This window comes from Leiobunum rupestre, chromosome 1 (assembly GCF_980474605.1).
Source record: "Leiobunum rupestre chromosome 1, qqLeiRupe1.1.hap1, whole genome shotgun sequence".
Classification (NCBI taxonomy): Eukaryota; Metazoa; Arthropoda; class Arachnida; order Opiliones; family Sclerosomatidae; genus Leiobunum; species Leiobunum rupestre.
The window spans coordinates 93,334,663-93,362,519 of record NC_143384.1 but is presented as its reverse complement, the minus strand read 5'-3'; the positions used below and the strand labels follow the sequence as shown (position 1 = coordinate 93,362,519).

The 27,857-nt window shown below is 35.3% G+C and overlaps 1 protein-coding gene across 2 annotated transcripts; it reads right to left on the bottom strand.

Annotated features, from left to right (window-relative positions):
- Nucleotides 1-110: 110 nt before the first annotated feature.
- On the bottom strand, nucleotides 111-27,524 carry LOC149968964 (uncharacterized). Of its 2 annotated transcripts, XM_090155033.1 has the most exons (12): nucleotides 27,438-27,524; nucleotides 25,408-25,475; nucleotides 16,679-16,728; nucleotides 15,721-15,771; nucleotides 12,867-14,535; nucleotides 11,759-11,808; nucleotides 11,622-11,696; nucleotides 9,977-10,090; nucleotides 8,626-8,758; nucleotides 7,894-7,967; nucleotides 5,494-5,721; nucleotides 111-2,734 (listed from the first exon to the last, which is right to left on the bottom strand). In XM_090155033.1, the coding sequence occupies exons 2-12, from the start codon at nucleotides 25,442-25,444 to the stop codon at nucleotides 2,474-2,476; spliced, it is 2,742 nt and encodes a 913-aa protein (XP_090011159.1). In that variant the 5' UTR covers nucleotides 25,445-25,475; nucleotides 27,438-27,524; the 3' UTR covers nucleotides 111-2,473. The 2 variants fall into 2 exon arrangements, with proteins under 2 accessions (XP_090011159.1, XP_090011161.1); XM_090155035.1 differs by lacking the exons at nucleotides 25,408-25,475; nucleotides 27,438-27,524 and adding an exon at nucleotides 16,856-16,901.
- Between the last annotated feature and the right edge of the window lie 333 nt (nucleotides 27,525-27,857).

Sequence of the window (27,857 nt, the reverse complement as noted above, 5' to 3'; positions counted from 1 at the left end):
TATTAGAAAATGTAATGTGGATACAATATTTGTGATTAGTAAAGTACTTAGTAAATTAGTAAGTCCTTTAATTAATCATTTCTAAATTCAAAACAAAAATTTAATACCGCGAACAATGAAATCCTTTCAAATAGGCGGTTAAATAAATCAACCTCCAAGGAAATTTCCAAGAAATAATATTTCCGAGTGTCAGGACCCGAATGGCATTGTTTATATAGTGCTTATGGAAATAATTGTAAATTTTCACCTGTAAAAAGAACGTCGTGTTTTTGCCAAGCCTTAATGTGTCAAAAAAGCTACCTGGTTAAAAGGGAAGGCTTTAAAAGTTTCCATTATTTTTACAAGCACTATATAAACAGTGACTTTGCAGGTCGTGGCTCTCGGAAATATTACTTCTTGGCGATTTCCTGGGAGGATGATTTATTGAAGCGTCTATTGAAACGATAAATGTCGCAGTCCATTATTATGAACATCTTGCATTTTTAGGACTTCCCAAATTAAAATTAATTTAAGTCAATAGTTATCTTTATTACAATCAAGTCTGTATGTTCTAAGACGCTCTTAAACTATACACCACCATGCAGTGAACAAAATTTCAATGTTTGTTTAATCGAAATAGCTCTCCATACAGTTAAAACCCACTAAATAGCTCTTTACTGATTTCGGCCATCGTGGGTCCGTGGATCAGAATAAAATATTTCTTAGTTATTCCCATAGATATAAGAAATGTATATAAAGGTCTAGATAAATTTCGGGGCGTCTAAGCCTAACATAAAATACGGAAATGACACCTAGCAGACACCGAGGAAGGCACGTGACCAAGAGCGCGAGCTCTCTTAGCATTTTAGTACAAAGTATTTGACCTTTCCGCAGGCGGTAGTCTTTAGACACCATCTGTTGGTGACTTTTAGTATAATTTTTAAGCAGAAGACAATGGCTCTCGCGACGATAGCACGAGCTTTCTTACCGATAGATAGCGCCTTATAAGGATAGCCTGCAGAAATTACGCGTTTCTGCTAGCTGTCACCTCCGTATTCACTCCCTCTGAAATATTTTATCTAGACCTTTATATACGTTTACTATATCTATGGTTATTCCCAACCAATTCGTGGGTGCTGGTCAACCAGTGCAAAGTGCTTTCGACACTTTTTGTTGAAACAGGGTACACGAAGAAGGAAAATAACGATTGAACGATACTAAAGAAAAGGTAAAAAGCCTAAAGGACTTCAGATCACGCGTAATATTTCATCGTCATGTAAAAATTAAAAAATACTATAAGGTTTTTTTCTTAGGCTAGTGAAAACAACTCCGAATGAACTAACAACGAAATAGATAGTTTTGCTCGGTACAGACCGATTCACAAATTACTTACAGGTGTAACAAATATACAAAGCGTAGCCCTAAGGTATAGTGATGGGCAAATGATAACCCGCGAGTCATTTGTGGTTAGCCGGTTAATTTTATTTTATCCATGTTGAGCTTGAAAGTTATTAATGGATCTTTGTGGAAATGCGTTGAATTTGTGAGTAATGGCTTAGTTAAGTCTAAAATAATATTTTATTAATCATGAGTTCTACTTTAGTTCAAAAGTATTTATTTTTAAATCTCCAGATTTTAAATTTGTCGTCGGCTCGATTTTTTTCAGTTGCTGAATTTCTTCCACCAATTTAACTAATTTACCAACACTGCCTTTGAGGTTTGATTTTAATGCTTTTATATATACTAGATGGCGCTAATTCAAACATTTAGAAGGGAAAGGTATAGTAACATGTTGATTTATTACTTCTAAAACTATTAAAACTCATCAACTCAAGAAAAATTCAGCATAAAAGAAAACACGAAACATTCATTTTTTCCGGTTTTGGTATAATGGAAAATTTCTACTTTCCAGATTGCTGGCGCCATCTGCTAAGATTTCGGGTAATTATAAATTGACCACTAATAGCGTTGCCACTGTGAAAAGATCTCCTCGCTTGTCAAATAGGTGCCGGTTTGTTGCAACATATATTTTGTCCGGAATGTACATAAAAATTCTACGATTTCCCGATTAGTAGCTAGAGCAGAGTTATTCAACTTCAGGAGGTTCGGTAACGACGTAATACTAGTTATGCGTGTCCAACAATAAAGAAGCTAGTTAAAATAAGAAAACGATGGTGCTGTTGATAAATTATGAAAATAATTTAATAAAATTTAATTACCTTCATAATTTGGAAAATATAATTTTAGAAAATATTAATTTAAAATTAAGGCTATCTTTACTCAATATAATTAACCTAGGTGGCGGTTCAATGCAATAACGACAAAAGAGAGAAATTTGGGGAAAAGTGAGTTTGTCTTAAAGGCGCAATCCGAAAGCTTCCGTACTCGAACCTCTCTAAAGTTGAATAACCCTGGCTAGATAATTGAGTCCTTATAGATTGTTAGTCCATGACTGGGTGGATTTTTGATTTTTACACAGCGCTGTCGAACGTTTTTACAGCTTAGTGTCCTGACAAGGACGAATGCATTTATCGTCCAATGGGATGTCTTTGAAGGGCACCACCCAACAGTCCTCGATGGTGATGGGCAGGTTCTTGATCTGGGGCGAACCTTTGCCCCCCGAAATGACCACCACGGCCGATCCGTCTCCGAAACTGCTGTTCTTGTTGGATTCCCCGTGCAAAATCTCGCTCTCCGAATTCAGATCTTGACCGTCGAAAGTCTTCGTTCGTATTCCCACTTCTTTCAGACGTTCCTAGAAATTTGAATGGAATATGAACCATGAACCTATTTATTGATACCGAGAACGTAATTATTTGTATATATGGAGAATGACCATTTGACTTTTTAAGTTTGAATGCTCCTCATATTAATTTTAGGGCGCTGATTCTAAATTCGAAGTCCGTTTTCTTCTATCTGGTCTAGTTTCAGAGATTTGAAAATGCAAAAACGCATTGAAATCGAATAGTTTAAAAAATACTCTGCAGAAACGCATTAACGACCGGCGGAAATTTGCAGAAACGCATTATGTCGTTTTTAACCAATAAGGGTCTTTATTTCGTATAATTTCGTCTGCTCTAATTCCTTCAGCTGCATTCCCAGGGTAACAGTAGAAATGGCCATTACTCAAGTGTTATTATACCATATAATGGGTTTCTGCCAAGAGTTTTAGCTAATTATAAACGTACAAAACGCATTATTTCAAATTATTCTGAGATTTACTTAATTTTGGCGATAGTCGTTGTCATATTTAGATTGCGGACTAAAAGAAACCCCTAAAAAGTCTCTAAATTCAAAAGTTCTCTAGATAAATTTTTTATGACCTTGAAGACATATTTCAAGGTCATTAAATTATTCTGAGATTTACTTAATTTTGGCGATAGTCGTTGTCATATTTAGATTGCGGACTAAAAGAAACCCCTAAAAAAGTCTCTAAATTCAAAAGTTCTCTAGATAAATTTTAATGACCTTGAAGACATATTTCAAGGTCATTAAATTATTCTGAGATTTACTTAATTTTGGCGATAGTCGTTGTCATATTTAGATTGCGGACTAAAAGAAAGCCCTAAAAAAGTCTCTAAATTCAAAAGTTCTCTAGATAAATTTTAATGACCTTGAAGACATATTTCAAGGTCATTAAATTATTCTGAGATTTACTTAATTTTGGCGATAGTCGTTGTCATATTTAGATTGCGGACTAAAAGAAACCCCTAAAAAGTCTCTAAATTCAAAAGTTCTCTAGATAAATTTTTTATGACCTTGAAGACATATTTCAAGGTCATTAAATTATTCTGAGATTTACTTAATTTTGGCGATAGTCGTTGTCATATTTAGATTGCGGACTAAAAGAAACCCCTAAAAAAGTCTCTAAATTCAAAAGTTCTCTAGATAAATTTTAATGACCTTGAAGACATATTTCAAGGTCATTAAATTATTCTGAGATTTACTTAATTTTGGCGATAGTCGTTGTCATATTTAGATTGCGGACTAAAAGAAAGCCCTAAAAAAGTCTCTAAATTCAAAAGTTCTCTAGATAAATTTTAATGACCTTGAAGACATATTTCAAGGTCATTAAATTATTCTGAGATTTACTTAATTTTGGCGATAGTCGTTGTCATATTTAGATTGCGGAATAAAAGAAACCCCTAAAAAAGTCTCTAAATTCAAAAGTTCTCTAGATAAATTTTTAATGACCTTGAAGACATATTTCAAGGTCATTAAATTATTCTGAGATTTACTTAATTTTGGCGATAGTCGTTGTCATATTTAGATTGCGGACTAAAAGAAAGCCCTAAAAAAGTCTCTAAATTCAAAAGTTCTCTAGATAAATTTTAATGACCTTGAAGACATATTTCAAGGTCATTAAATTATTCTGAGATTTACTTAATTTTGGCGATAGTCGTTGTCATATTTAGATTGCGGACTAAAAGAAACCCCTAAAAAAGTCTCTAAATTAAAAAGTTCTCTAGATAAATTTTTAATGACCTTGAAGACATATTTCAAGGTCATTAAATTATTCTGAGATTTACTTAATTTTGGCGATAGTCGTTGTCATATTTAGATTGCGGACTAAAAGAAACCCCTAAAAAGTCTCTAAATTCAAAAGTTCTCTAGATAAATTTTTTATGACCTTGAAGACATATTTCAAGGTCATTAAATTATTCTGAGATTTACTTAATTTTGGCGATAGTCGTTGTCATATTTAGATTGCGGACTAAAAGAAACCCCTAAAAAAGTCTCTAAATTCAAAAGTTCTCTAGATAAATTTTAATGACCTTGAAGACATATTTCAAGGTCATTAAATTATTCTGAGATTTACTTAATTTTGGCGATAGTCGTTGTCATATTTAGATTGCGGACTAAAAGAAAGCCCTAAAAAAGTCTCTAAATTCAAAAGTTCTCTAGATAAATTTTAATGACCTTGAAGACATATTTCAAGGTCATTAAATTATTCTGAGATTTACTTAATTTTGGCGATAGTCGTTGTCATATTTAGATTGCGGACTAAAAGAAACCCCTAAAAAAGTCTCTAAATTCAAAAGTTCTCTAGATAAATTTTTAATGACCTTGAAGACATATTTCAAGGTCATTAAATTATTCTGAGATTTACTTAATTTTGGCGATAGTCGTTGTCATATTTAGATTGCGGACTAAAAGAAAGCCCTAAAAAAGTCTCTAAATTAAAAAGTTCTCTAGATAAATTTTAATGACCTTGAAGACATATTTCAAGGTCATTAAATTATTCTGAGATTTACTTAATTTTGGCGATAGTCGTTGTCATATTTAGATTGCGGACTAAAAGAAACCCCTAAAAAAGTCTCTAAATTCAAAAGTTCTCTAGATAAATTTTTAATGACCTTGAAGACATATTTCAAGGTCATTAAATTTTCTATCATCAAATGACCCCCTGCGCCCTATGCGATCTCAAAATATTAAATTCTTAGCAAAAGTAGATTTTGAATTATTAGCAGTGTAGCATTTTTTCGTAGACAGCCTGTATGGTAAATGTGTTACCCGTTCCAAGTCGTATCCGCTCTGGGCGTAGAATCCTCTTCGGGAGCATTTGATCCAGACGAGAGCGCTGATGGCGACGAATGAACAGCCTCCGATGACGGCGATCAGCGCGATGATCAGCGGGGCGTACTTGGTCGGGAAGATGGTCCAGTCGTCGTCCTTCGACGTTTGCTCCTTTTCTCCCGGTTGGATCATGCCCTCATAAATGGACGTCACGTTGCAACCAAACTGCGGAAATCATAAAAATAATTCAAACGAACTTAGACGGGGTTAAAGGGGAATTGTTTTAGAATGATAGAAAATATATTAATGATTATGTCCCGGAAATTTTATAGTTATTGGAAAAGTATTTAAAAAGTTACGCTACTTTTTCCGCAGCCTATATCAAACGGCTCCAAAAATTTCAGAAATCGCGGTTGAACCATTGAGTTCGGAATATTAATCTAGAGGTCCAATCAAAACGTCGGATTTCAGTATTTCGCGAAACAAGTTTTTAAAATATAAGAATACTGCCTTCTGCTCCCAAATGACGAGAAAACTTTATCGTTCTACCCGTGGCGCCGTCTATCTCTCAATGGCTCGTTCAAATAAGACACGTTTTCCGGCAAAATGATTTTTTTTTTCAAAACTAATGGATGGCGCCACGGGTCATATGATAACGTTTTCTCGTGATTTTAGAGGAGACGGCACATTCGTAATTTTCAAAAACTTGTTTCGCGGGGAGCAGATTTGATTGGATCTCTAGATTAATATTCGAAACTCAATGGGTTGAACCTACGTGCAGCGCCAAAAGAATGAATCGGCAAAAATTTGAGAAAGGGCGGCGTGTAAGGCATTTTAAAAACACGATAAACTACAATTTACGAATATAATTCTGTTAAAAAGCCAAGGAGAATGTCGTAGCAGACGACAGTTCCGACTGATAAAACAGGGGAAATTAATATTTCGTTCACGAGATGACACTGCAGGTAGGTTCAACCAAGCGGTTTGAGATTCTTGAGTCGGAAGGTGGGGATAAAACACGAAATTTGTTTGCTAATAATAAATCAAATACTGGAAGTATTAATAAGAAATGTTTTGTATAACCCTTTTCGGACGTCCTTTATCCATTTAAATGGTTTTAAACCAATTATAGAGTGGTGACAATTCCGTTTAACAAAGAAATAGTCAACGTTACTTTTGAAAGAAATTTTAGTGTAGTTTACAATTATTCTTCGTTAATCGTCAGTTCTACTTTATATCAAAAATATTTATTTTTAAATTTTCAGATTTTAATTTTGTGGCTCGTTTTATTGTTTCAGTTTCTGAATTTGGTCCACGATTTAAACTCATTTCCAATCACTGCCTGAGAGGTACGATTTTAATGCGTCTATTTATTCTAGTTGACGCCAATTCAATTCGCGACCGAAAACTATCCCTACATCCCCTTTAGTTCGCTATTGAAACCTAGATAGATAGCAGCTAAAGCAGACGCTATTCGTTTTTCCGCATCGTTATTCGTAAATTTGACTTTATAAATAATGATACTTGCATTTAAATATAATTTTTACATCGTTTGCTTTTATTTTGAAAGGATTATTTAAGAAAAAACTTTCTTATGACTTTTTAATTCGTCTGTAGCAGATCATAGGCGCTACCTCGGAGAAGCTAGCACCGTTACGCCACCTAGACTCGTTGACGGCCAATGGATAAATACTTGACGATTTAATACAAAAACAAACTTCTATTAAAACTTATCCTCAACTCAGGAAAAATTTAGCATACACGTTTTTACAATAGGCTGATCCTATCAAATTAGAATAATTCCTAAATGAGCCTATCAACATACTAAAATTCCCAAATTATCCTATAAAATACTAACAGTTTTAAATGATCCTATCAAATCCTAAAATTCTTAAAAAATCCTATAAAATCCTTTAACTCCGAAATGTTCTAAAAAGGATAGATATTTGAAATGTTCTAAAAACGTTAGAAATCTGCAATTTCTTAAAAATCATAATAATATGAATAAAAACAATTGGGGCAAATAAACTCCATGTGATTTCCTACTAACAAAAACCTATGTTAATTACTATCAGCGTTGCCAGACATACGATAATTATCGTACACGTCGTTAATTTTTAGTAAATGTTTGGTCAGTACTATGATTTCAACGTAACAATGTATGGTATATACGCTATTTTCGTTAATCAAAGCGTTCGATAATGTAAAATACTTTTCGATTTTAGTTTAAAAACGGCCAACATTTTTATTATTTATTTTTTTAGTGTATACACTTTTTTTTGGTGTTGAAACCATAATTTGATATTCGGGATCTGGCAACGCTGCCGCACTGACCGCCGAGTTTGCAATTCCCCCTCGTTCTGATAATGTTCAAAATAAAATGATCAATATTATCACCAAAACTTCCAGTCCAGTTTTCCGATTTCCCAAGCTTTTGATGACCATCACTGACGGAAATACGGCGAAGTTGCCTGTAAATGTTTTTAGTTATAATAATAACATCGAACTAGAAAGTCAAAGCGTTATCTACGTTATTAAAATGGCCCAAGCACGCCAAATTTCAATTTATAAAACATCTTCAAGGAAATAGCCAAGTAATATTTCCGAGACAGGGTTGCCACAGTTTTTTCACAATCAAATTCCCTGACTTTTCCAGGTTTTCCGTGACCATCTCTTGAGATTTTCCCTGACTTATTTTGTGAAAAGATTTTTTATTTTTTAAACTATATTTTAGTAAACGTTTCCTATTTGCAACCAAAATTAAATTCCTAGACATTTCCCAGATTTTTAGACGAATTTTTAAAATTCCTTGATTTTTATACCCATATTCAAATATGCCCTTAATAGAGGGAACCACGCTCTACAGTAAAATCGTTTTTTCAAAGAATCGGTTAGATTCCTTGCCATCTCTAATAACAACCGGGCCTTTGAATAATACAGATGGCAACGATAGAGCCAACAGTTGCCCGACTTCACCTTTACCAACTTTTATACCCTAACATGGCGGCGTATTTTCACGTGCAAAATGAATTTTAAGATCCCCATTTGCTTTAAAATTAACCCCACTTATCAGGAAGCGTGCACGAGCCTTAATAATAACGTAGGCAGCAGTCAAAGCAAAGGCTTCACCGTATCGATGAGGGTTGTTCACGAAGAATGTCACTGCCAGTTTCTGTTCCTGCAGGAAAGGAGCCTTGTTGAAGATGACCACGTCCTGGGGACCAAGTAATTTCGTGGCGCTCGAAGACCCCCGTATATCATTCTGTGCCAAGAAATATTGTTATTGGTCATAGTACAAAAGGAAAGTCTATAATTACGTTCCATAAGTCTGTCAATTAATCGAAAAATAGAGTTTCAGCAAATCATCAAAATGCGTAAACGCGAATGTCTACGTCTCTTACCCATTTTTGGTTTCGAATTTCGTAAAAGTGGCGTGGATAAATTTAAATTTAACCTATTGAAATTCTACCCTTCCAACGTTCCCAAAGTCAGATAAATATTTCAAATCTAGCGTTCTAGAGCCATAGAGACTGCTACATTTAAGGAGAAAACGTCGCGAAAATAGAGTGCAATAGAACTCGTGACTAATACAATTTAAGTTTTTCGTAACTAGTAAAACGTTGAAAGTGGAGTGATATAGAATGAGAACTATATTATATATAATATATATTAACTATATCATTACTATTTCTACCATCTAGGGCTAGGATGCGGTTTACGTAATCTTAAAACCAATCAGGAGACAGCCCTTTGTCGTTGATTCGATCCACAAAATGTTTCGGAATTGAGAATTTTAATCTGAGAAATACCTGTACTACCACAAAATCAGTTTATAATCATAAATAAAAGTATTCACTGTTAATATATTCACTTATTTTCGTTTCTAGTTAAAAAAATTCTTTTTAAAATTAATTAATGTAATTTTGAACTAAACATTGGCAATGGTACTAGCCAAGTTTAAAAGCGTTAACCATCAAATCAATGGCTGCGTTCAGTAACTGCAAAAAAGCTCAGCGCTGAGCTCAACGGTCAGCGGTTTTTTACCGACCGGGTTTTTTTACTTCCGGTTTCGACGTCATGTTGCCCTTCCGTTGCGCAACGTGTCATCGGCTGTAAGAACAGGTTTTTCCCTTTGCTCAACGGTCACGTGACGTCGCAGCACCGAGGAAGGCTAGCTGCAGACGTCGCAAAACAGACGATATTTTACAAAATTTACAAAATCGTTCAACAAGATCCTACGTCACTTTAGCAACGGTCTCAACGAAAATAAGTTTTCAGATACTTCGTTGAGTGTTACCTATATTTGAGCGGTGGCACGTGACCAACGTCATAGTAACCAAGCCCATCCCATCCTAACGACTGAGACAAATCTACCTAGATGCAGTTCGATGGTTGAAATGAATACATTCATTTTTCTACTGTCAAAATTTAAGATAGAGAACTGGTACACTATTGGCAAAAGGGAAAAAATTGAGTTTACCATTTCTCGAACATCCGCCGTCAGATTTTTACCGAATTCTTCCAGATAATTGTTGAGAGTGTCGGAGACGAAGGACAAGAACCTGCTTTGCAATTCCGTCACCCAGTCTGCGAACTACAATCGGAACCAATCATAGAATTAGTATTTAAAGCATGTGTCGTCAAGATTAAAACAAGATAGTTAAGCTACATTTTGACCCAAAAGGTGGGACATAAAAGTACCCCTCGCGTTGATTGAATCATTTGTAAATGGGTCAATAACATAAATTACAGTAATTTTTAACAAAAGTTTTCATACGGGATATATAATTTAGGTTAAAGCCCACTAAATAGAGTATAAGTTGTCTAAATATAATACTCTACAGTGGCTATCTGACGACGTTATCATTCCCTTTTTTTAATTTAAGCTTTCTTTGTCATTAATAGATGGCACCACGCTCTCCAATAAAGTAGCTTTTTTCGAAGAATCGGATAGATTCAAGGGCATCTCTAATAACAGGGGCCTTTTCATGATACAGGTGGTCATGATAGAGCCGACAGTTGCTTTAAACTATCGCTTACCAAATGTTTTAAAAATAAGATAAATAATGGATCTACGATTACGAATTTCATGTTTTTCCCGTTAGGAGCGCTGTTGACTAACTTGCAGGGTGGAATGTGTGTAGGAGCCCCTATTCCTACTGCCTTATGCAAAAATGAGGACGCGTGTGCCTATTTCGCTGGACTTCCTCCGAACTTACAAGGAGACTACCCGAGGTGTTACACACCGATTTTGTTCAAACTCGGGGCATTGGTAGACCTTCATGTAACTTGAAAAATCCTAAAGGGATTTTATTCAATGGGCAACGGTTTTGCCATGGCAACGAAAAATGTTTTTGACAACTTAAAATGGAAATTTTCCCATTGAAAATAACATGGAATTTTGCCCGATTCCAAAGGTCCCCCCTGTGAAACATTTTACAAAATTGAAAAAAATTAAAATACCAAAGTTATAAAAAAAAATTGACGAAAAAAATCAAAATTGGTCACATTTCTATCGATTTTTTAAATTTTTTTCACAGGGAAATCGGTCAAAATCCCATGTTATTTTATGTTGTCAAAAACATTTTTCGTTGTCATGGCAAAACCGTTGCCCATTGAATAAAATCCCTTTAGGATTTTTCAAGTTACATGAAGGTCTACCAATCCCCCGAGTTTGAACAAAATCGGTGTGTAACACCTCGGGTAGTCTCCCTGTTAGTGGAATATGATTCGTTCAAAGACTCTACTAAACAACTCACTGTGTAAACTTAGGGGAAAACTCCCTATCTTACTATACCGCAGTAGAAAATTTCTACCCCGCAATTATCCTTAGTTTCCAAAACACTTTGAACTCCCATAAATAAACTACCTTCTACCTCAACGTGGGAAAAATTTGTTAGCTTTTTTTTTCGAACACCACCTAGCGGAATAGGTGGTTTTCTGGAAGAAAACCGTTACCATGGTTACGAACAGAGATATCGCGTTACCATGGGGATGGAACCAACACTCAATCTAGCTATCGGTTGGTGTAGATATTTAGAAAATCTGGTTAAAGGAGCTTTCGAAAAGTCAGCAAATGTTTTGTTATTTTGAAACACGAAGTACCCTATGCAAAGGTTCCTTACCGGGTTTGGGCATCCGGGGCCAATCACCACTGTCACTAAGTTTTCGTCTTCCGGGGTTGGAGTTCCAGTAAAGCCCTATTCAAATATTCACACTAGTCACATTTATTTTGAACTTCGTTGTACATCAACTATTTTACCTTTGATTCGGTGGAAATTGTCGTCATCTCGTATTCAGTATTAGTTTCCACTGAAATTAAAACCAATAATAGATGTAATAAATTTTAGTTAATCTAAAATTTTTAAACTTTACAAATTCTAATAGAAAAATTCAGGTAATATATTAATAATAACATAAGCCTATCAACCCTAAGTTTGAAACGCGCATAGCGCCCTTTGTACCACCACTGGACGGGCGAAAAAGAAGAAATCAGGCGATAGTATCGGCACCTGGTAAAGATAAATTGAAGCTTCTTCCTTCCCCCTTTCTCTCTCTACGCACCTCTCTCTTACCAAAGCAGCTGGCATCATGCATTGCGAGACACGATACGTTTCTCTTTTCCGCCACCGGGTGGATATGGACAGTCGTTAGCTTGAACCAACACTGCCTTTCGATTCAAACTTAGGGTTGATAGGCTTATGATAATAATCAGCTAGGCTGATACCCAAGGCAGCACCTTAGGCACAAGTCATCTAGCTCCGAGGTTTCAGCCAGTGCCACAGACTGGGTTCGAATCTGGCTCCTTTTGTTGCGAGGCGACAGTGCTAACCACCATAAGAATGTAATTGCCTCCTTGTGTCCTTCGTACAAAGATGGCGCCATATACGTTTGAACCCCACTTTTGGGGATAGGCTGACTTATAAGCTTAGAACAGTTTAGGTTGGGTCAAATTAGGTTACTATAATGATACTAATGGGGATCAACGAATTTTAAATTTCTACCACTAGGTTTAACAGCAGCTAGAGGTGATTAGAACAAGTCGTAGTTCGTGTTAGTAGACGATTTTTTCAATGTAGTTCATATTCCCTTTAAGATCGGCCTCATAAATTATAATACTCAAAATAGCTCTTTCTATAAAATAATACATACGCATACATGTATAAAAAGTTTTATTTTTTGGAGCGCGCGCTTCCTAATATTTCCGTGTAGAGGGTCTCGTGCGTTTTCGCGCGAGCTCAACAAAAACGAAAAATATGCGCGCGCTCTCTAACTTTAACTGCACGATGAATCTAACGTAATCACGTGACCTCTAGTATTTTATACATGTATAAAGAGCTATTAAGAATCGTATTTAAAATAGAGGTGACCTTCTTTGCGTCTCGTAGTTTTCTCGTCATCGGTGACGTCGGGTTCAAGAGTTCCCACTTCCGTTGTTTCTGGGAAATACTCGTCGGTATTTAAGGTAGTTGGTGGCACCGCTTTAGTGGTCATCGTTGGTGTTTGCCTGGATGTCTTCGACGAAGTTAAAGCGTGAGTGCCACTTGGAGTGGTTGTCGGGGCAGGCTGAGTAATTGTTCCGGTTCGTTCTCCATTGATTGTCGTGAAAAGTCTGGTGATGACCGGATGGAATCTCGTTGGTGTGGCGAGGCTTAATGTCGTGGATGTGGGGATTTTGGTCGTTTCTGAAGACGCGGAACCTATTGTGGTTTCCCGGTTCATTGTGGCGGATCGCGGTGGTGTGGTTGTCGTTGCGATATGCAGTAGCGGTGTTGTGGGCTGTAATCTGGATATCGTGGTCTCCGCTCTATCGAAAGTTAGATCGAATTTTGATGTCGTAGTTTCTACTCCGGGTAGCGTAGTTTCTAATCGTGGTGGCGCGGTTTCCACTACGGGCAGCGTAGTTTCTAATTCTGGTAGCGTAGTTTCTAATTCTGGTAGCGTAGTTTCTAATTCTGGTAGCATAGTTTCTAATTCTGGTAGCGTAGTTTCTAATCTGGATAGCGTAGTTTCTAATCTGGGTAGCGTAGTTTCTAATCTGGGTAGCGTAGTTTCTAATACGGGTAGCGTAGTTTTTACACCGGGTAGCGTAGTTTCCACTCCGGGTAGCGTAGTTTCCACTCCGGATAGCGTAGTTTCTAATTCCGGAAGCGTAGTTTTTACACCGTTTAGCGTAGTTTCTAATCCGGGTAGCGTAGTTTTTACACCGGGTAGCGTAGTTTCCACTACGGGTAGCGTAGTTTCTAATTCTGGTAGCATAGTTTCTAATTCTGGTAGCGTAGTTTCTAATCTGGGTAGCGTAGTTTCGGATCTGGGTAGCGTAGTTTCTAATTCGGGTAGCGTAGTTTCTAATTCGGGTAGCGTAGTTTTTACACCGGGTAGCGTAGTTTCTAATCGTGGTGGCGTGGTTTCCACTACGGGTAGCGTAGTTTCTAATCTGGGTAGCGTAGTTTTTACACCGGGTAGCGTAGTTTCCACTCCGGGTAGCGTAGTTTCCACTCCGGGTAGCGTAGTTTCCACTCCGGGTAGCGTAGTTTCCACTCCTGATAGCGTAGTTTCCACTCCTGATAGCGTAGTTTCTAATCCGGGTAGCGTAGTTTCTAATTCCGGAAGCGTAGTTTTTACACCGATTAGCGTAGTTTCTAATCGTGGTGGCGTGATTTTGACTGTGGTTTCCACTCCGGATAGCGTAGTTTCTACTCTGAGTAGCGTAGTTTTTACACCGGGTAGCGTAGTTTCTACACCAGGTGGCGCGGTTTCTAAACCACGTGTCGTAGTTTCTAATCTGGGAGACGTAGTTAGAATGTCTGCGTCCTGAATGGAAGCAACTGTCTCTGGCGTAGTAGCGGAAGTGGTGGTCGGGATGTCTGGTCCTCGTTCGGTGGCATCCCATTTCGTCGATGGATTATTTAACCAAGGATCTGTATAAGGCCTGATCACTCGGGTCGTGGTTACATCGGCTTCCGGTGCAACTGCTCTCAAGGTCACCCTGCTTGGTCCTTCGATGGCCGGCAGTACCATGATTCCATTTAGCTCATCCTACAGAGTATAATCATTTTCTTATTGAGAAACAATATTAAATAATTTAATTATAATTTATAACGTTATACAGGGTGTCCACTAAAAATTATCCAGAGCGAATGTCTCAAAATCTATTTTGGGTACGAGTTTGAAATTTTCAGGTTCGCATAGAGTGTGTAGGGGGAACACCTACTATGAAAATGTCGATGACCTTGAACCATGTCTTCAAGGTCATGCAAAAATTATCTCGAGAACCGTAAGTGTTAGAAAGTTGGTTCCAATTAGTAAAGTATTCCACGTCACGTTTTATGTCTAAATAGCTTTGACCCGATCGGATTTGACCAATAGGAAGTCGAGAAAATGTTTACTAAAATCACGAAGGTCGTAAAAGGGAAAATTGCAAGAAAGAAATACCAAATAGATACATTTTAAATTTATAACAATGAGCTTCTTCGTCTTTAGACTAACAAAGATTAAAGTAAGTTTTCGCATCAACAAACTATATAGATTTTTTCGTATTAAGTTTTATGTTGAAATTTAATAATAAGCTTCTTCGTTCGAAGTTCGTCGTTAGACTAAGATTAAAGTGTAGTAAATATTAAAATCAACAGAATAAATGGTTTCGTATTTTATTTGAAAATTATAATAATAATTAAGCTTAATTAAAAAGGAAAAACACCTGTGTATATGGTCATAAAGAATAGTAAAAACAACTTTAATTACACAGTACTGTGTAATTAAAGTTGTTTTTACTATTCTTTATAATAATTAAGCTTCTTTGATGATTGACTAAGATCAAAGTGTAGTTTTTTTGGGTATTAGCAAAATAGATGACTTGAATAAGCTTCTTTGTCGTTTAACTCTAAGATTAAAGTGTAATTTTGTGAAATTCAGAACTTAGTAATTTTTTTTACAAATTTGTAGTAATAAACTCCTTTTTTGATTAGCTAAGATCAAAGTGTAGTAAATTTTATCATCAACAGAAAAATTAATAATAAGCATCGCCGTCGTTTAACTCTAAGATATTTAAGTGCAGTTTTTTAAGAAAATATTTTTTTATTTATATAAAAACTTTTTATTTGATTGCCTAAGATTAAAGTGTAGTACCATTTCGCATCAGCTGTTAACCAAATATCGCCAAATTTCAATTGAACCGATGTAATATATTTCACTACTAGTTCACTAAACGTCTACGAAACTCACCCGAGTTGTGTTTACTGATGATGTCATCTCTGTTTCTGCATTTGCTGTTTCCTAAAAACGGGGGAAAAAATGTTTTAGCTTTCGCCAATACTAAATGCAACGACAGAACACAGAAGTATATAATATATCATTTACGTGAATAAGTGTCCATCTAGAACGTTAAAAAAAAACACGTACCTTCACAGACTCGAGTCAGTTTTAATTGGACCCGATTTTCTCGCCAACCGTTCAAAATTTACCCCTTGTATTGCTACGCTAAACAATGAAAAAATCTCACTGAGTAGGGATATTTAAACTAATTTTCCAACAAAATCTCACTGAGTAGGTATATTTACTTATATTTTGACTAAATTTCCAACACAATCTCACTGAGTAGGGATATTTAAACTAATTTTCCAACAAAATCTCACTGAGTAGGTATATTTACTTATACTTGGACTAATTTTCCAACAAAATCTCACTGAGTAGGTATATTTACTTATATTTTGACTAATTTTCCAACATATTCTCACTGCGTAGGGATATTTAAACTAATTTTCCAACAAAATCTCACTGAGTAGGGATATTTAAACTAATTTTCCAACAAAATCTCACTGAGGAGGGATATTAAAACTAATTTTCCAACAAAATCTCACTGAGTAGGGATATTTAAACTAATTTTCCAACAAAATCTCACTGAGTAGGGATATTTAAACTAATTTTCCAACAAAATCTCACTGAGTAGGGATATTTACTTATATTTAAACTAATTTTACAACAAAATAGTTTTTCAAAATATCTATAATCACGAATTTTCAACGGACAACTTTTTCTTTCAACACATCTTTGGAAAAATGCGATGGAGCCTGCGATTAAGGCACGTGTTTCAAGCGAATATCATCAGCAATATTGGTAGAGGAATACTTATGTCGTAAGAGATATTTATATACTTGTGCCAACGCGTGATATTTGTACTTGCATTGTTTGTTGGTTGGACAGTGACTGTTAATGCCACTTGGAGCACTAGACCTAATAAAGAACGAACCACACAGTTATTCCTAAAAGTTCGTTAACGTGAAACACTAGGCAGTCTTAGAAACAATTAGAAGGGTTAAGCAAAGCGAGAGAGAAGTTTAAACAACAATGTCGGGAATACCTCGACGTTCGAGCAGAAACATTCTTTCAAATCGTTTAAGCGCACTTTCAGTTCGCCGGCTAACGCAATCAAATACGTTTGCAATCAAATTTTCACAAATTGCACATCTTTCGTTAACCCAGGGTACACGAAAAATTAAAAACGTCGTTTGAACTATACTAAAACAGTCGTTATGTATCGGTATGAGTGTTGTCGAAATACAAATATTTATTTCTTCGTGTGCCCGGGTGTACCGCAAAGTTCTCTATTTGTATACTCGTGCTTATTTCGCCATATTAACTTAATTGTACAAGGCCTTTTCGTATTAAAAAAAAGATACGTAGAAAAACTAAAAAACCTTTCGGTGGCGAGATCAAAGTTTATCAGCGGCGGCGGTTCTTGAAGTTGTTAATTATTCATCAATGACCACTCTCCGTTTTGAAAATTTATAATTTATACAATGGTCTAGGGGGAATCACCTGTTAGGAATACAACCTTGTTCGAGTAGTTAGTAAACTACGTTTTTGACAATCCCGATTAATAATAATAATAATCAGCTAGGCACCACTTTAGGCCTAAGTCATCGAGCGAATTTTAAAGCCATTAGTTCAGGTGGGGGGGGGATTAGTAGGAACCTCTGTTGTTACTGTCTTTTCTCGAAGGTGTTCCTAAGAGATTATTGGTAAATAAAATTATATTAGTCAACTCAAGAGTGCTGAGTAAACAGGGGGAAAATCCCATAGTAATATACCGTAGTGCAGAATGTTTCGAGTCTGAAATGAGGATTTGAAATTTGTTCAACCTAATGTTGTAAGTCGGAAATTTTTCCGGAAAATGACCGAGGCCTATTTTTCCGGAAGATATTCCGTATTTTTCCGAAAAAAATAAATACAAGTTTTAATTCCATGATTAGTCTAATATATTGTTTGCAAATTTAAATGATGCGGCATTTTCGCCTAATTTTTTCGAATCTGAAAGTAAAACTAAACCTCTAGACTAGTTTAAACTGTTTAACAATGTTTTGTAGTACGTTTACTGCTATTAGAGTCTCATTTTATATCGATGAAAAGTTAAAAACATTAAAAACACTTAAAAAGTAATTTATGTTTCAATTTTTTATTTTTCCGATTTGCGGAAAATGTTTCGGAAATATTTCCATATTTTATTTTCTCGGAAAATTAACAACTTTAGTTCAACCCAAATTTCTGGTCGTAATTTTCGAGATATCTGAGGATAATCAGTTAGTCAGATGATCAGACCAGATAAGTTTTTTATAATCTCCTCGTATCAAAAATTTGTACAGGAACTGCTTCTGAATCATTATCCCAAGTAGGCGATCTGAACTGATCTGCTATAATTCATCAGACCAGGTTGAGTTAGTTGAACAGTTATCTGACTTATACGTTTAGCATGAAATTTTGTGGAAAGCGAATAAAAATTATCAGGAATTAAAATTTGAAAAGGAATTTAATCAGGGAAACTTGAAAATTCGATAAGTAGGTGCATAAGTGTATAATATTTTTACATAAGTGTGACACTTCCTATTCTTCACATGCAAATTTTTCACTGAGATCTATTCACAAGACAGACTGCATTACTGGCTTCGCCGCCGTTTTACGTCTGCTTGCAAACGCGTCACGCGTAGCCTTTGACAGCGCCTCGCTAGGGGTAGATTTTATTCTTGTGATGACGTAACTCCGTTACTAGCTCTCAGTAAAATTTTCCCCAAAGTGACAAACTTATGGGAAAATATTATAGACTTATGGTACGTGTGAGGCATCTGAAATATCTCACCTTCCGCGTTTGTCAATTTACCATTAATTGCTAATTAGTTTCGGGGTTAAAATATCTGGTTTCCATTTTGACTGATCTGATAATATCAGAACGTAAATGCGGATTGTCTAACATCTGATCTATCGTTAACATTTCCTCAGTTCAGATAGCGGTTGTGTTCTACTCTCTTCCGTAAAACTATCGCTACGCCCCCTTTGGTTCTCCATTGAAAGCTTGATAGGTAGCGGCTAATAGACTCTGGCTACGTAGTACCTTCAGTAGCTTGCAACAAATTAAACGTTGCAGTATTTCGGAACCGGTTTTCTACTGTACGCTTTTTTTCATTTCCGGTGTGACGTAGCGTTGCTGAACCGTTGCTGAAACATTGGAACCTGCTCTTCCAGCCGGTTTCTTCGTTGTTAAACGGAATCGTGACGTCACAGCACGCGGGAAGGCTAGCTGCGGACGACACAGCAGACGATATTTTATAAAAATTACAACAATCGTAAAAAAGCGTTCAACAAGACAGGATAAAAACTCTCAACGGAATCAACGCAAACGTAAAACGGAATAGACCGTTAAGCTTCACTGAACGTAGCCTCTATAAGCGTTGCCTCATCGTTATTCGAAAATTTGACTTGATAAATAATGTTACTTGCATTTTAATTTAACTTTTGCATCGTTTGGTTATATTTTAACAAGTTTATTTAAATAAATATTAAAAAAATAGTAAATATGGTAAATTTGGGGAAAAAAATAATAAATTTGGTAAATTTGGAAAAAAATAGGAAATATTGTAAATATTGTAAATAATGGTAATTTATGATAAATATTGTAAATTATAGTAATTTTTGGTAAATATGGTAAATATGATAAATTATGGTAAATAAACTAAATATGGCAAATAATGGTAAATATGGCAAATACGGTTAATAATGATAAATATGGTTAATAATGGTAAATATGGTAAATTATGATACATTTGGTAAATTATGGTAAATACTGGTTTATTTTAAATAATAATATGTGAAATCAAGAAAATTCAAATCAACTTTAGAAGATCTGAAACTTTATTTTCATTACTTTACAAGTCAGTTCTAAATCTGAAAGATTTTATCTCCATAAATGTACGTTTAAATTTTAAATACTGTAAATAATTCGTGGAAATATATTATTTACCATAATTTACCACGTTTCTCCTAAAATTGGTCGTATCACATTCCCTTTAATTAGAATATCAAAATGTGTGTTTTAGGCTGAAGGTGAAATGCGTTTCTTTATAATTCCGCATCCGCTTTGGGTAGGGGTTGGCAAATCATCTCGAATATCAGTTTGAAGGTGGAGAAACTGCTCAGCGCGCGCCTTAGTCGTAAGACGATATCCCGATTATTCCCGAGGAGTCATTTCTCATTTTGACGTCTCCGTCGTGGCAATCGCTTTCAAAACTCTATTACCGAGAACTCAGTGAGATTTCCCTGCTATTGAGGCCTCGGTATCAGGCACGCGTTTTTACACTTCGATTCTCAGAATTATTGAACGACGACCAATATTAAATTCAATCTTCAGAACTACGTCAACTTTATTCGGATTTCTTCCTCAAATAGACAGATTTTGCAATAGAATTGCAACATTGACTAAAATAATCAGATTTCTTGTTTCAATATCAAATTACTTTATCAAGATTTATTCATACAATTTCTAGTCTTTTTGATACGATAGCAAGATTTATGGTTAAAATAGCAAGATTTATGGTTTAAATAGCAAGATTTATGGTTAAAATAGCAAGATTTATGGTTAAAATAGCAAGATTTATGGTTAAAATAGCAAGATTTATGGTTAAAATAGCAAGATTTATGGTTAAAATAGCAAGATTTATGGTTAAAATAGCAAGATTTATGGTTAAAATAGCAAGATTTATGGTTAAAATAGCCCGATTTCTTTCGAAAATAACAAGTTTTGTGGTTTAAATTGTCAGATTGTAACCCGGCCACCTGAATTAATGGCTTTAAAAGTCGCGTGATGACTTAGGCCTAAGGTGGTACCTTGGGTATTAGCCTAGCTGATTACATTTACATTCATGATAGAATAGTAAAATTTCATGATTTCCCCGCTATTGAGGTCTCGGTATCAGGCACGCGTTTTTACACTTCGATTCTCAGAATTATTGAACGACGACCAATATTAAATTCAAACTGGAGAACAACGTCAATTTTATTCAGATTTCTTCCTCAAATAGACAGATTTTGCAATAGAATAAATAATCAGATTTTTTGATAAAATAGCAGGATTTCTGGTTAAAATAGCCTAATTTCTTTCGAAAATAGCAGTATTTCTGCTTAAAATAGCCTAATTTCTTTCGAAAATAGCAAGATTTCTGGTTAAAATAACAGATTTTGTTGATATAATTCCCAGATTTCATTATACAATAGCAAAGATTTCTGGTTAAAATAGCCAAATTTCTTGAGGAAATAGCAAGGTTTAGTGGTTTACTGATAAAATGGCAAGATTCACAGAGGAAATAGTCAAATTTCTTGATAAAGTAGCAAGATTTAGTGATAAAATAGCAAAATTAACTAAAATTTGGCAAATTTCGTGACACAATAGCAAGATATCTTACAATCTCGTTAATATTACGGTTTTTCCAACCGGGTGTGAAGATGAGTTAATCTTCATTCGAAAACCTTTTAATGTTGTTTTGAAATTTTGGATTAAAATATTCTTGAATTTAAATTTAACAATTTTTAAATTAATTTATTTATATATTTAGAACCTCTCTTATCATAAAATTAATAAATTATCATAAAATACAATTAAAAGATGACAACTCTTTTTTTTTTCAGTAACCTGTAACCGAAGACTAAGAAGTGGATGTATATGCTAATGAATATTTTCATTTTTCGTCTCGAGCTAGAGTTCAAAGTCCGCAAGTTGTTGTTTTTTTTTAAATAATGCATTTTTACAGGTAAATTCCAAACACACTAATGAGAACCAGATACCACCAATGATAATGTGGCATTTTTCAAGTCCTTTTTCTGAAATTGAATCGATTCTGTGGCCATTTAGAAGAAATATACACTCAATCTATAACACTCGTTTTGTAACGTAACCTAGTAAATATATTACTTTCTATTCTGTTTAATAAAGTTTGTTAATGTTGTAACATTGATTTGCAATTATATACCCATATTTTGATACCTTATAATCAGCTAAGCTAATGCCCTTGGCCTAAGTCATCAAGCGTATTTAAAGCCATTAATCCAGGTGGCCGGGTTACATCTTATACCATAAGTCCATAATATTGTTCCATACGTTTGTCACTTTGGGGAACATTTTATTGAGAACTAGTAACGAAGTGACGTCATCACAAGAAGAAAATCTCCCCCTAGCGAGGCGCTGTCAAAGGCTACGTGTGACGCGTTAGCAAGCGGACGCAAAACTGCGACGAAGCCCGTAATGCAGTCTGTCTTGTTAAACTTTTGCATGTGAAGAATAGGAAGTGTAGTTAGCGCCTGCTACAGACAAATTAAAAAGACAAATGAACTTATCACAATATCAGCCAAAGTGGCAAAATTTCTGGGTTGGCACAATTTTCCAAAGGGTGAAAAAAACCGGGTGGAAAAATCTAGATTTTTCCACCCGGTTTTTTTTACTTTTTGTTTTCCTGTTAAAAATCGTGTGGAAAATCGTACTTCCGTGGTTTTTTTCACCTCTAGTGGCAAAATTCAATAAAAAAATAAATAATAAAAGCAGTATTTTCTTCTATTCTATTCACTCTTCTTCTGGCCTCTTTTTCATCTCTCCAATTTGCAATGACTAAATTAGTCACTTAATAGATATATCAATGATTAATTTAGCATGAAAAGAGTTTTATCCATGGATTTTTTCCGTTTTTTTCCGGTTTTTACCATTTTTTCCCACATGTCCCGAAAAAAACAGGTTTCGGCCGGGTTTTTGCCATCCCTGCAAAAATTACATTAAAAAAGCGTCTGCTTTAAACGATACCTATCTAGGTTTCGATGGCGCACCAAAGAGGGCGTAGCGATAGTAGGCATTTGGGCGGCTCGATATTAAGAAGCTCTTTTTCAATAGATGTCGCTAGCGTCGAGATCAAAAAGGGGTACTTATAGGTACCCCTCGCCTTGATTGACTCATTTGTAAATTGGTCAATGACATAAATTACAGTAATTTTAAACAATATTTTTACATGGGTATATAATTTAGGCTCAAGTCCACTAAATAGAGTATAAGTTGTCTATCAATAATACTCTACAATTAAATAGTTCTCTGACGACGTTATCATTTGGCTATTTTGAATTTCAGCTTCCTTTGCCATTAATAGATGGCACCACGCTCTCCACTAAAGTCGCATTTTTCGAAGAATCGGATAGATTCATGGCCATCTCTAATAACAGAGGCCTTTTCATAATACAGGTGGACATGATAGAGCCGACAATTGCTTTAAATCTTTTAATTTAAGATAAGTCCATCAGTTCATGAGCTTGTTACGTCGACCGCTACGTGGCTACGAATACTTTTTTCGTAAGAGCCTTATGCTATGTACTTTTGCTAGTACGAATTTGGGCAGACAGTTAAAACTTTGAATCTAAAATAAATATAATTGCTTCCATAAACTGCAACGAACGTAAACATTTTTTAAATCGATGATTGCATTCCTTGTTGAGCATTTTTATCGGTTAAATGACTTCACTGACGTAGAACATTCGCCATTTCCTACAACAGGCAACGTTGGTTGTACACGCGAAACGGGGAACCAAGGAGAAGGTAGTGGGCTGTCTAAATGGGCACAAAGTCCTCCCCGACGATAAAAGGTGCTTTTCGCGAATGCATCTTTCATTTCCGAGGTCAAATTGCCGAAGAATTTCGTATGAAAATATACATTACGTCAAGAACTTATTTAGGTTAACGAGTACGTAGGAGTCCACCCTACTGGCATGATCCACTACCTCAAACGGAAATTACTTCATCATTCTATTAACGGCCATCTTCTTAAAGGGCAACTACCTCAAACGGAAATTACTTTGTCATTCTATTAAGGGCCAACTTCTTAAAGGGCCACTACCTCAAACGAAAATTATTTCGTCATTCTATTAAGGGTCAACTTCTTTAAGGGGCAACTACCTCAAACGAAAATTACTTCATAATTCTATTAAGGGCCAACTTCTTAAAAGGCAACTACCTCAAACGAAAATTACTTTATCATTCTATTAAGGGCCAAGTTCTTAAAGGGCCATTACCTCAAACGAAAATTACTTCATCATTCTATTAAGGGCCAAGTTCTTTAAGGGCCACTACCTCAAACGAAAATTGATTTATCATTCTATTAAGGGCCAACCTCTTAAAGGGCCTCAGAATTATTTGAAAAAGTCGATCCGAATTTAAAATGGCCTGTCCTCGAAATAGCAGATTCAACCAATCCAATTCTGGAAACTAGCCGGGAAATTACTGATATTCAAACAATCTTGTGTATGAAAAAAGTCGATCCGAATTTAAAATGGCCTGTCCTCGAAATAGCAGATTCAACCAATCCAATTCTGGAAACTAGCCGGGAAATTACTGATATTCAAACAATCTTGTATATGAAGTGTTTTTAAATTTTTTGGTTGTAATTGAGGGAGAGGTAGTTATTTAATTTAAAATCCCCATTTCACACTCTTCCAAATCGACACTACGGTATATTACTGTAGGGGTTTTTCTCCTGTTTACACACGGATTAGTTTAGCTTACTACAGACTTTTCACCCTAAAAAGTCAATATATACTGGTTTAAATTGTAATGCTCCTAAGCCTCGTCTATTATAGGCGAAATTGGACTACGACGATATATTTCAAGTAAAGTAGGGTGCACGAAAACAAATATTTGTCTTTAGACAATGCTCATAGCCATACATAAGGCGCGTTTTAGTATTGGTTAAACACTTTTTTATTTTCGTCATGTACCCGGGTTTATCAAAAATTTCTAAAACGTGTTGATATTCTATTGCAACTTTAAATGTTTTCTTTAGCAGTCAAAGTTAAAGCACGCTTAACCGATTTTAAAGAACTTAATTTAACGAACGTCTAGATGACTTTAAAAGTTGCTTGATGACTTAGGCTTAAGGTGGTGCTTTGGGTATTAGCCTAGCTGATTATTAGTAATAGTAATTATAGTATTAGTACTCCCGACGATGTTATTCCAACTTCTAGAGCGTCCTGCTTAACTTCTCTACCAGTAGTGATTAGTTTAGCAAAACGACGGCCGCGTCTAAATTTTCCAAAAGGCAGTAGGAATAGAACCTACTACAGACTTTTCACCCTAGCCCTGTGACGTCATTTTATTCTGTGGGGGCGTAATGTTTTCTTAAAGTGGCCATTTTAGCAGATAAAGTCTGGATAAGCAGACGATGTTTTACTCTCGTTACTCCATCGATAGGAGTAAAAAGTGTAGCCAAATATTTAGAGTAATTTTCTGCACTATAGCAATCGAAATAGTTTAGTTTTCTGCACTAGAGCAATCGAAATAGTTTAATTTTCTGCACTAGAGCAACCGAAATAGTTTAATTTTCTGCACCAGAGCAATCGAAATAGTTTAATTTTCTGCACTAGAGCAATCGAAATAGTTTAATTTCCCGCAGTAGAGCAATCGAAATAGTTTAATTTAGAGCACAATCGTTTGTTCGGGAACAATTTAAATTGTAAATATTAAATTAAAAAATTTGGAACACCCTATTGTCATACTTAATTCAATTATGTTACTTGTGGTTGAATATATCTGCAAGTGAAGAGTCTACTAATGTCACTTACCCGATAAGAAGAGATAAGCAATTGGGAAAGTTCTCATTTTGTGATGATTCAGTCGCGGTTCAATGAGCCTGTAAATAAAAATTTAATACGCACCTTTGGATCTAGAACCTATCGAGGTTACTTAGAACGTACGAATCAAGAACCTATTGAGGCTACTGAGAACGCGTGAATCAAATTGTAACAGTAACACCATCTGTCGGGCACTTGATTCGAAATATTAATATTATAAATATTTTACTATTTACGATAAATTAAGCTAAATGGAACTTTAAATGCAAATATAAAAGAAGACGTTCTTACGACCGATACTAGATGGCGCCATGCAATTGAGAAAATGAAGAGTTTCTTTTGCAGGTTCGCAAGGCGAGCCTGGTTCGAACCTTGCTTGTGGCACTGGGTGAAAATTCGGAGATACTCCTTCTGCATTGAGTTTCCAAGTTCTCTCCCCACTGGTTAAAGGGGTTTTTCCCTGAGTTCTACTGTTTCCCCTTTCCATAAAATTCGTAGAGGTTAACGGTAATAGTTAGTGTAGGGAGCTGTTGGCTAGCGTGGCACGAAGGGCTAGCCACCACCTTCCTAAGCATTGTACCTAACCACTTAATTTAAAGGCATTATAAGTCGCTAGAGTTGACTTGGGCCTAAGGTATTGCCTTGGGTATTAACCTAGCTGATTATTATTATTATTATGATTTTATAGATAAAGAAGATAGTTTCATACGTTCTCAGTAACCTAAATACGTTTTTAGTCGTACTTTTGTGGCGTTCAATGTGTTTAATATCAGACGTATGTAATATATATCTTAGAAGATATGTATTAATCTTAATTTTTATTAGTTACCAATACACGTTTTCGAGGAATAGATTAACCTTTTTACTAATAGTGATATCTCGACCTTCAGAATGGTTATCTTTAAATTTATAACTTGGTAACTTCTTTTAAGGGTATGTTATATACTTCTGAACCCTTTATGGCAAACATTTACTTCTGATTTAACTGTGGTGTCCTCAACGACAGATTTTCTGATTTCAATTTATGACAGTAGACTGTATTATTGTAGGGTTGTATTGTTTATAAGTATTTGAAAATCGTTCAACCAAACATTGACAGTATATCGCTTTGAAAAACAAAGCTTTGAATTCCACATAATTAATGAAATCAAGTAAACAATTATCAACAATTTGGTTAATATCTTGCCTTTCTGAAATCAAGAAAATTTACAAAAGAAAGTCTACTTGGATAATTTAGTTTTAATCAAACAAATCAAGAAATCACTGTCAACGTGTTGAAATCAAGAAAAATGAATAAACGCAATCGACCCTATAATTTAGTTTTAATCAATAAAATCAAAATGTAATAATGTTTAACAAACCCCGATAAATGAAATCAACTCGAATAACAGTTTTAATCAAGGAAATCGAGGAAAAAATATCAACAAGTCGACCCGGATAATATAGTTCTAATCAAGGAAATCCAAGAAAAACTATCAACAAGTTGACCCGGATAATTATAGTTCTAATCAAGGAAATCCAAGAAAAACTATCAACAAGTTGACCCGGATAATTATAGTTCTAATCAAGGAAATCCAGGAAAAACTATCAACAAGTCGACCCGGATAATATAGTTCTAATCAAGGAAATCAAGCAGAAAAATATCAACAAGTCGATTTGAGTAATATTACTCATGTTCCTTATTTAATCAAGAAATAATTATCAACTTTGATAATCTAGTTTTAATCAATCAAATTAAACAAAACTATCAAAAATTCGACTTTGATAATCTAGTTTTAATCAATCAAATTAAACAAAACTATCAAAAATTCGACTTTGATAATCTAGTTTTAATCAATCAAATTAAACAAAACTATCAAAAATTCGACTTTGATAATCTAGTTTTAATTAATCAAATCAAGAAAAACTATGAACATGTTTGGTACTGTTAATAATATGCCCCGTTAAATCATCATAATTATGTAAAAACCACTTAAGTTAAAAAATAAACAACACCAAAATATTAATATTAATCAACTTACCATTAAATTAGACGCTATTAATCCAAGAAGTTAAAAATGTTTTTTTTAAACAAGCAACACCAACGTTGTTTCGATCCGAAACACTTGAACGCAGCGAAGAGAGGCGAGTAACTGAGGAGAAACTCCAGATTTCGAGACTGAAAAACTGTACTTAGTGATATCCCACCCTCTGCGGCCACAAGCCAGCCTCCCCCGCCGCCTGGGCGAAGACCCCCCTCTTAACCCGCCAAATGCCAACTAATGTTTCTAGGAGCGGGTGATCTGGTATGGCTCATGGATCACGTTACATCGGGATTCAAGTTCACTTATTTATCTGACTTGCCCGTTTCGTCATTCCGACGGTGGTTTTGGTGGCCCAGAAGGGAAAATGGATGGACGCACGGCCCCTTTGACCCCTTTAAACGTTACCCCCATTTACTT

Coding starts and splice junctions, on each gene's coding strand:
- LOC149968964 (XM_090155033.1), bottom strand. CDS start 25,444: ATGAGAACTTTCCCAATTGCTTATCTCTTCTTATCGG. Junction 16,729..25,407: donor TGCTTATCTCTTCTTATCGG/GTAAGTGACATT, acceptor GTTCTTTATTAG/GTCTAGTGCTCCAAGTGGCA. Junction 11,697..11,758: donor CAATTTCCACCGAATCAAAG/GTAAAATAGTTG, acceptor ATATTTGAATAG/GGCTTTACTGGAACTCCAAC.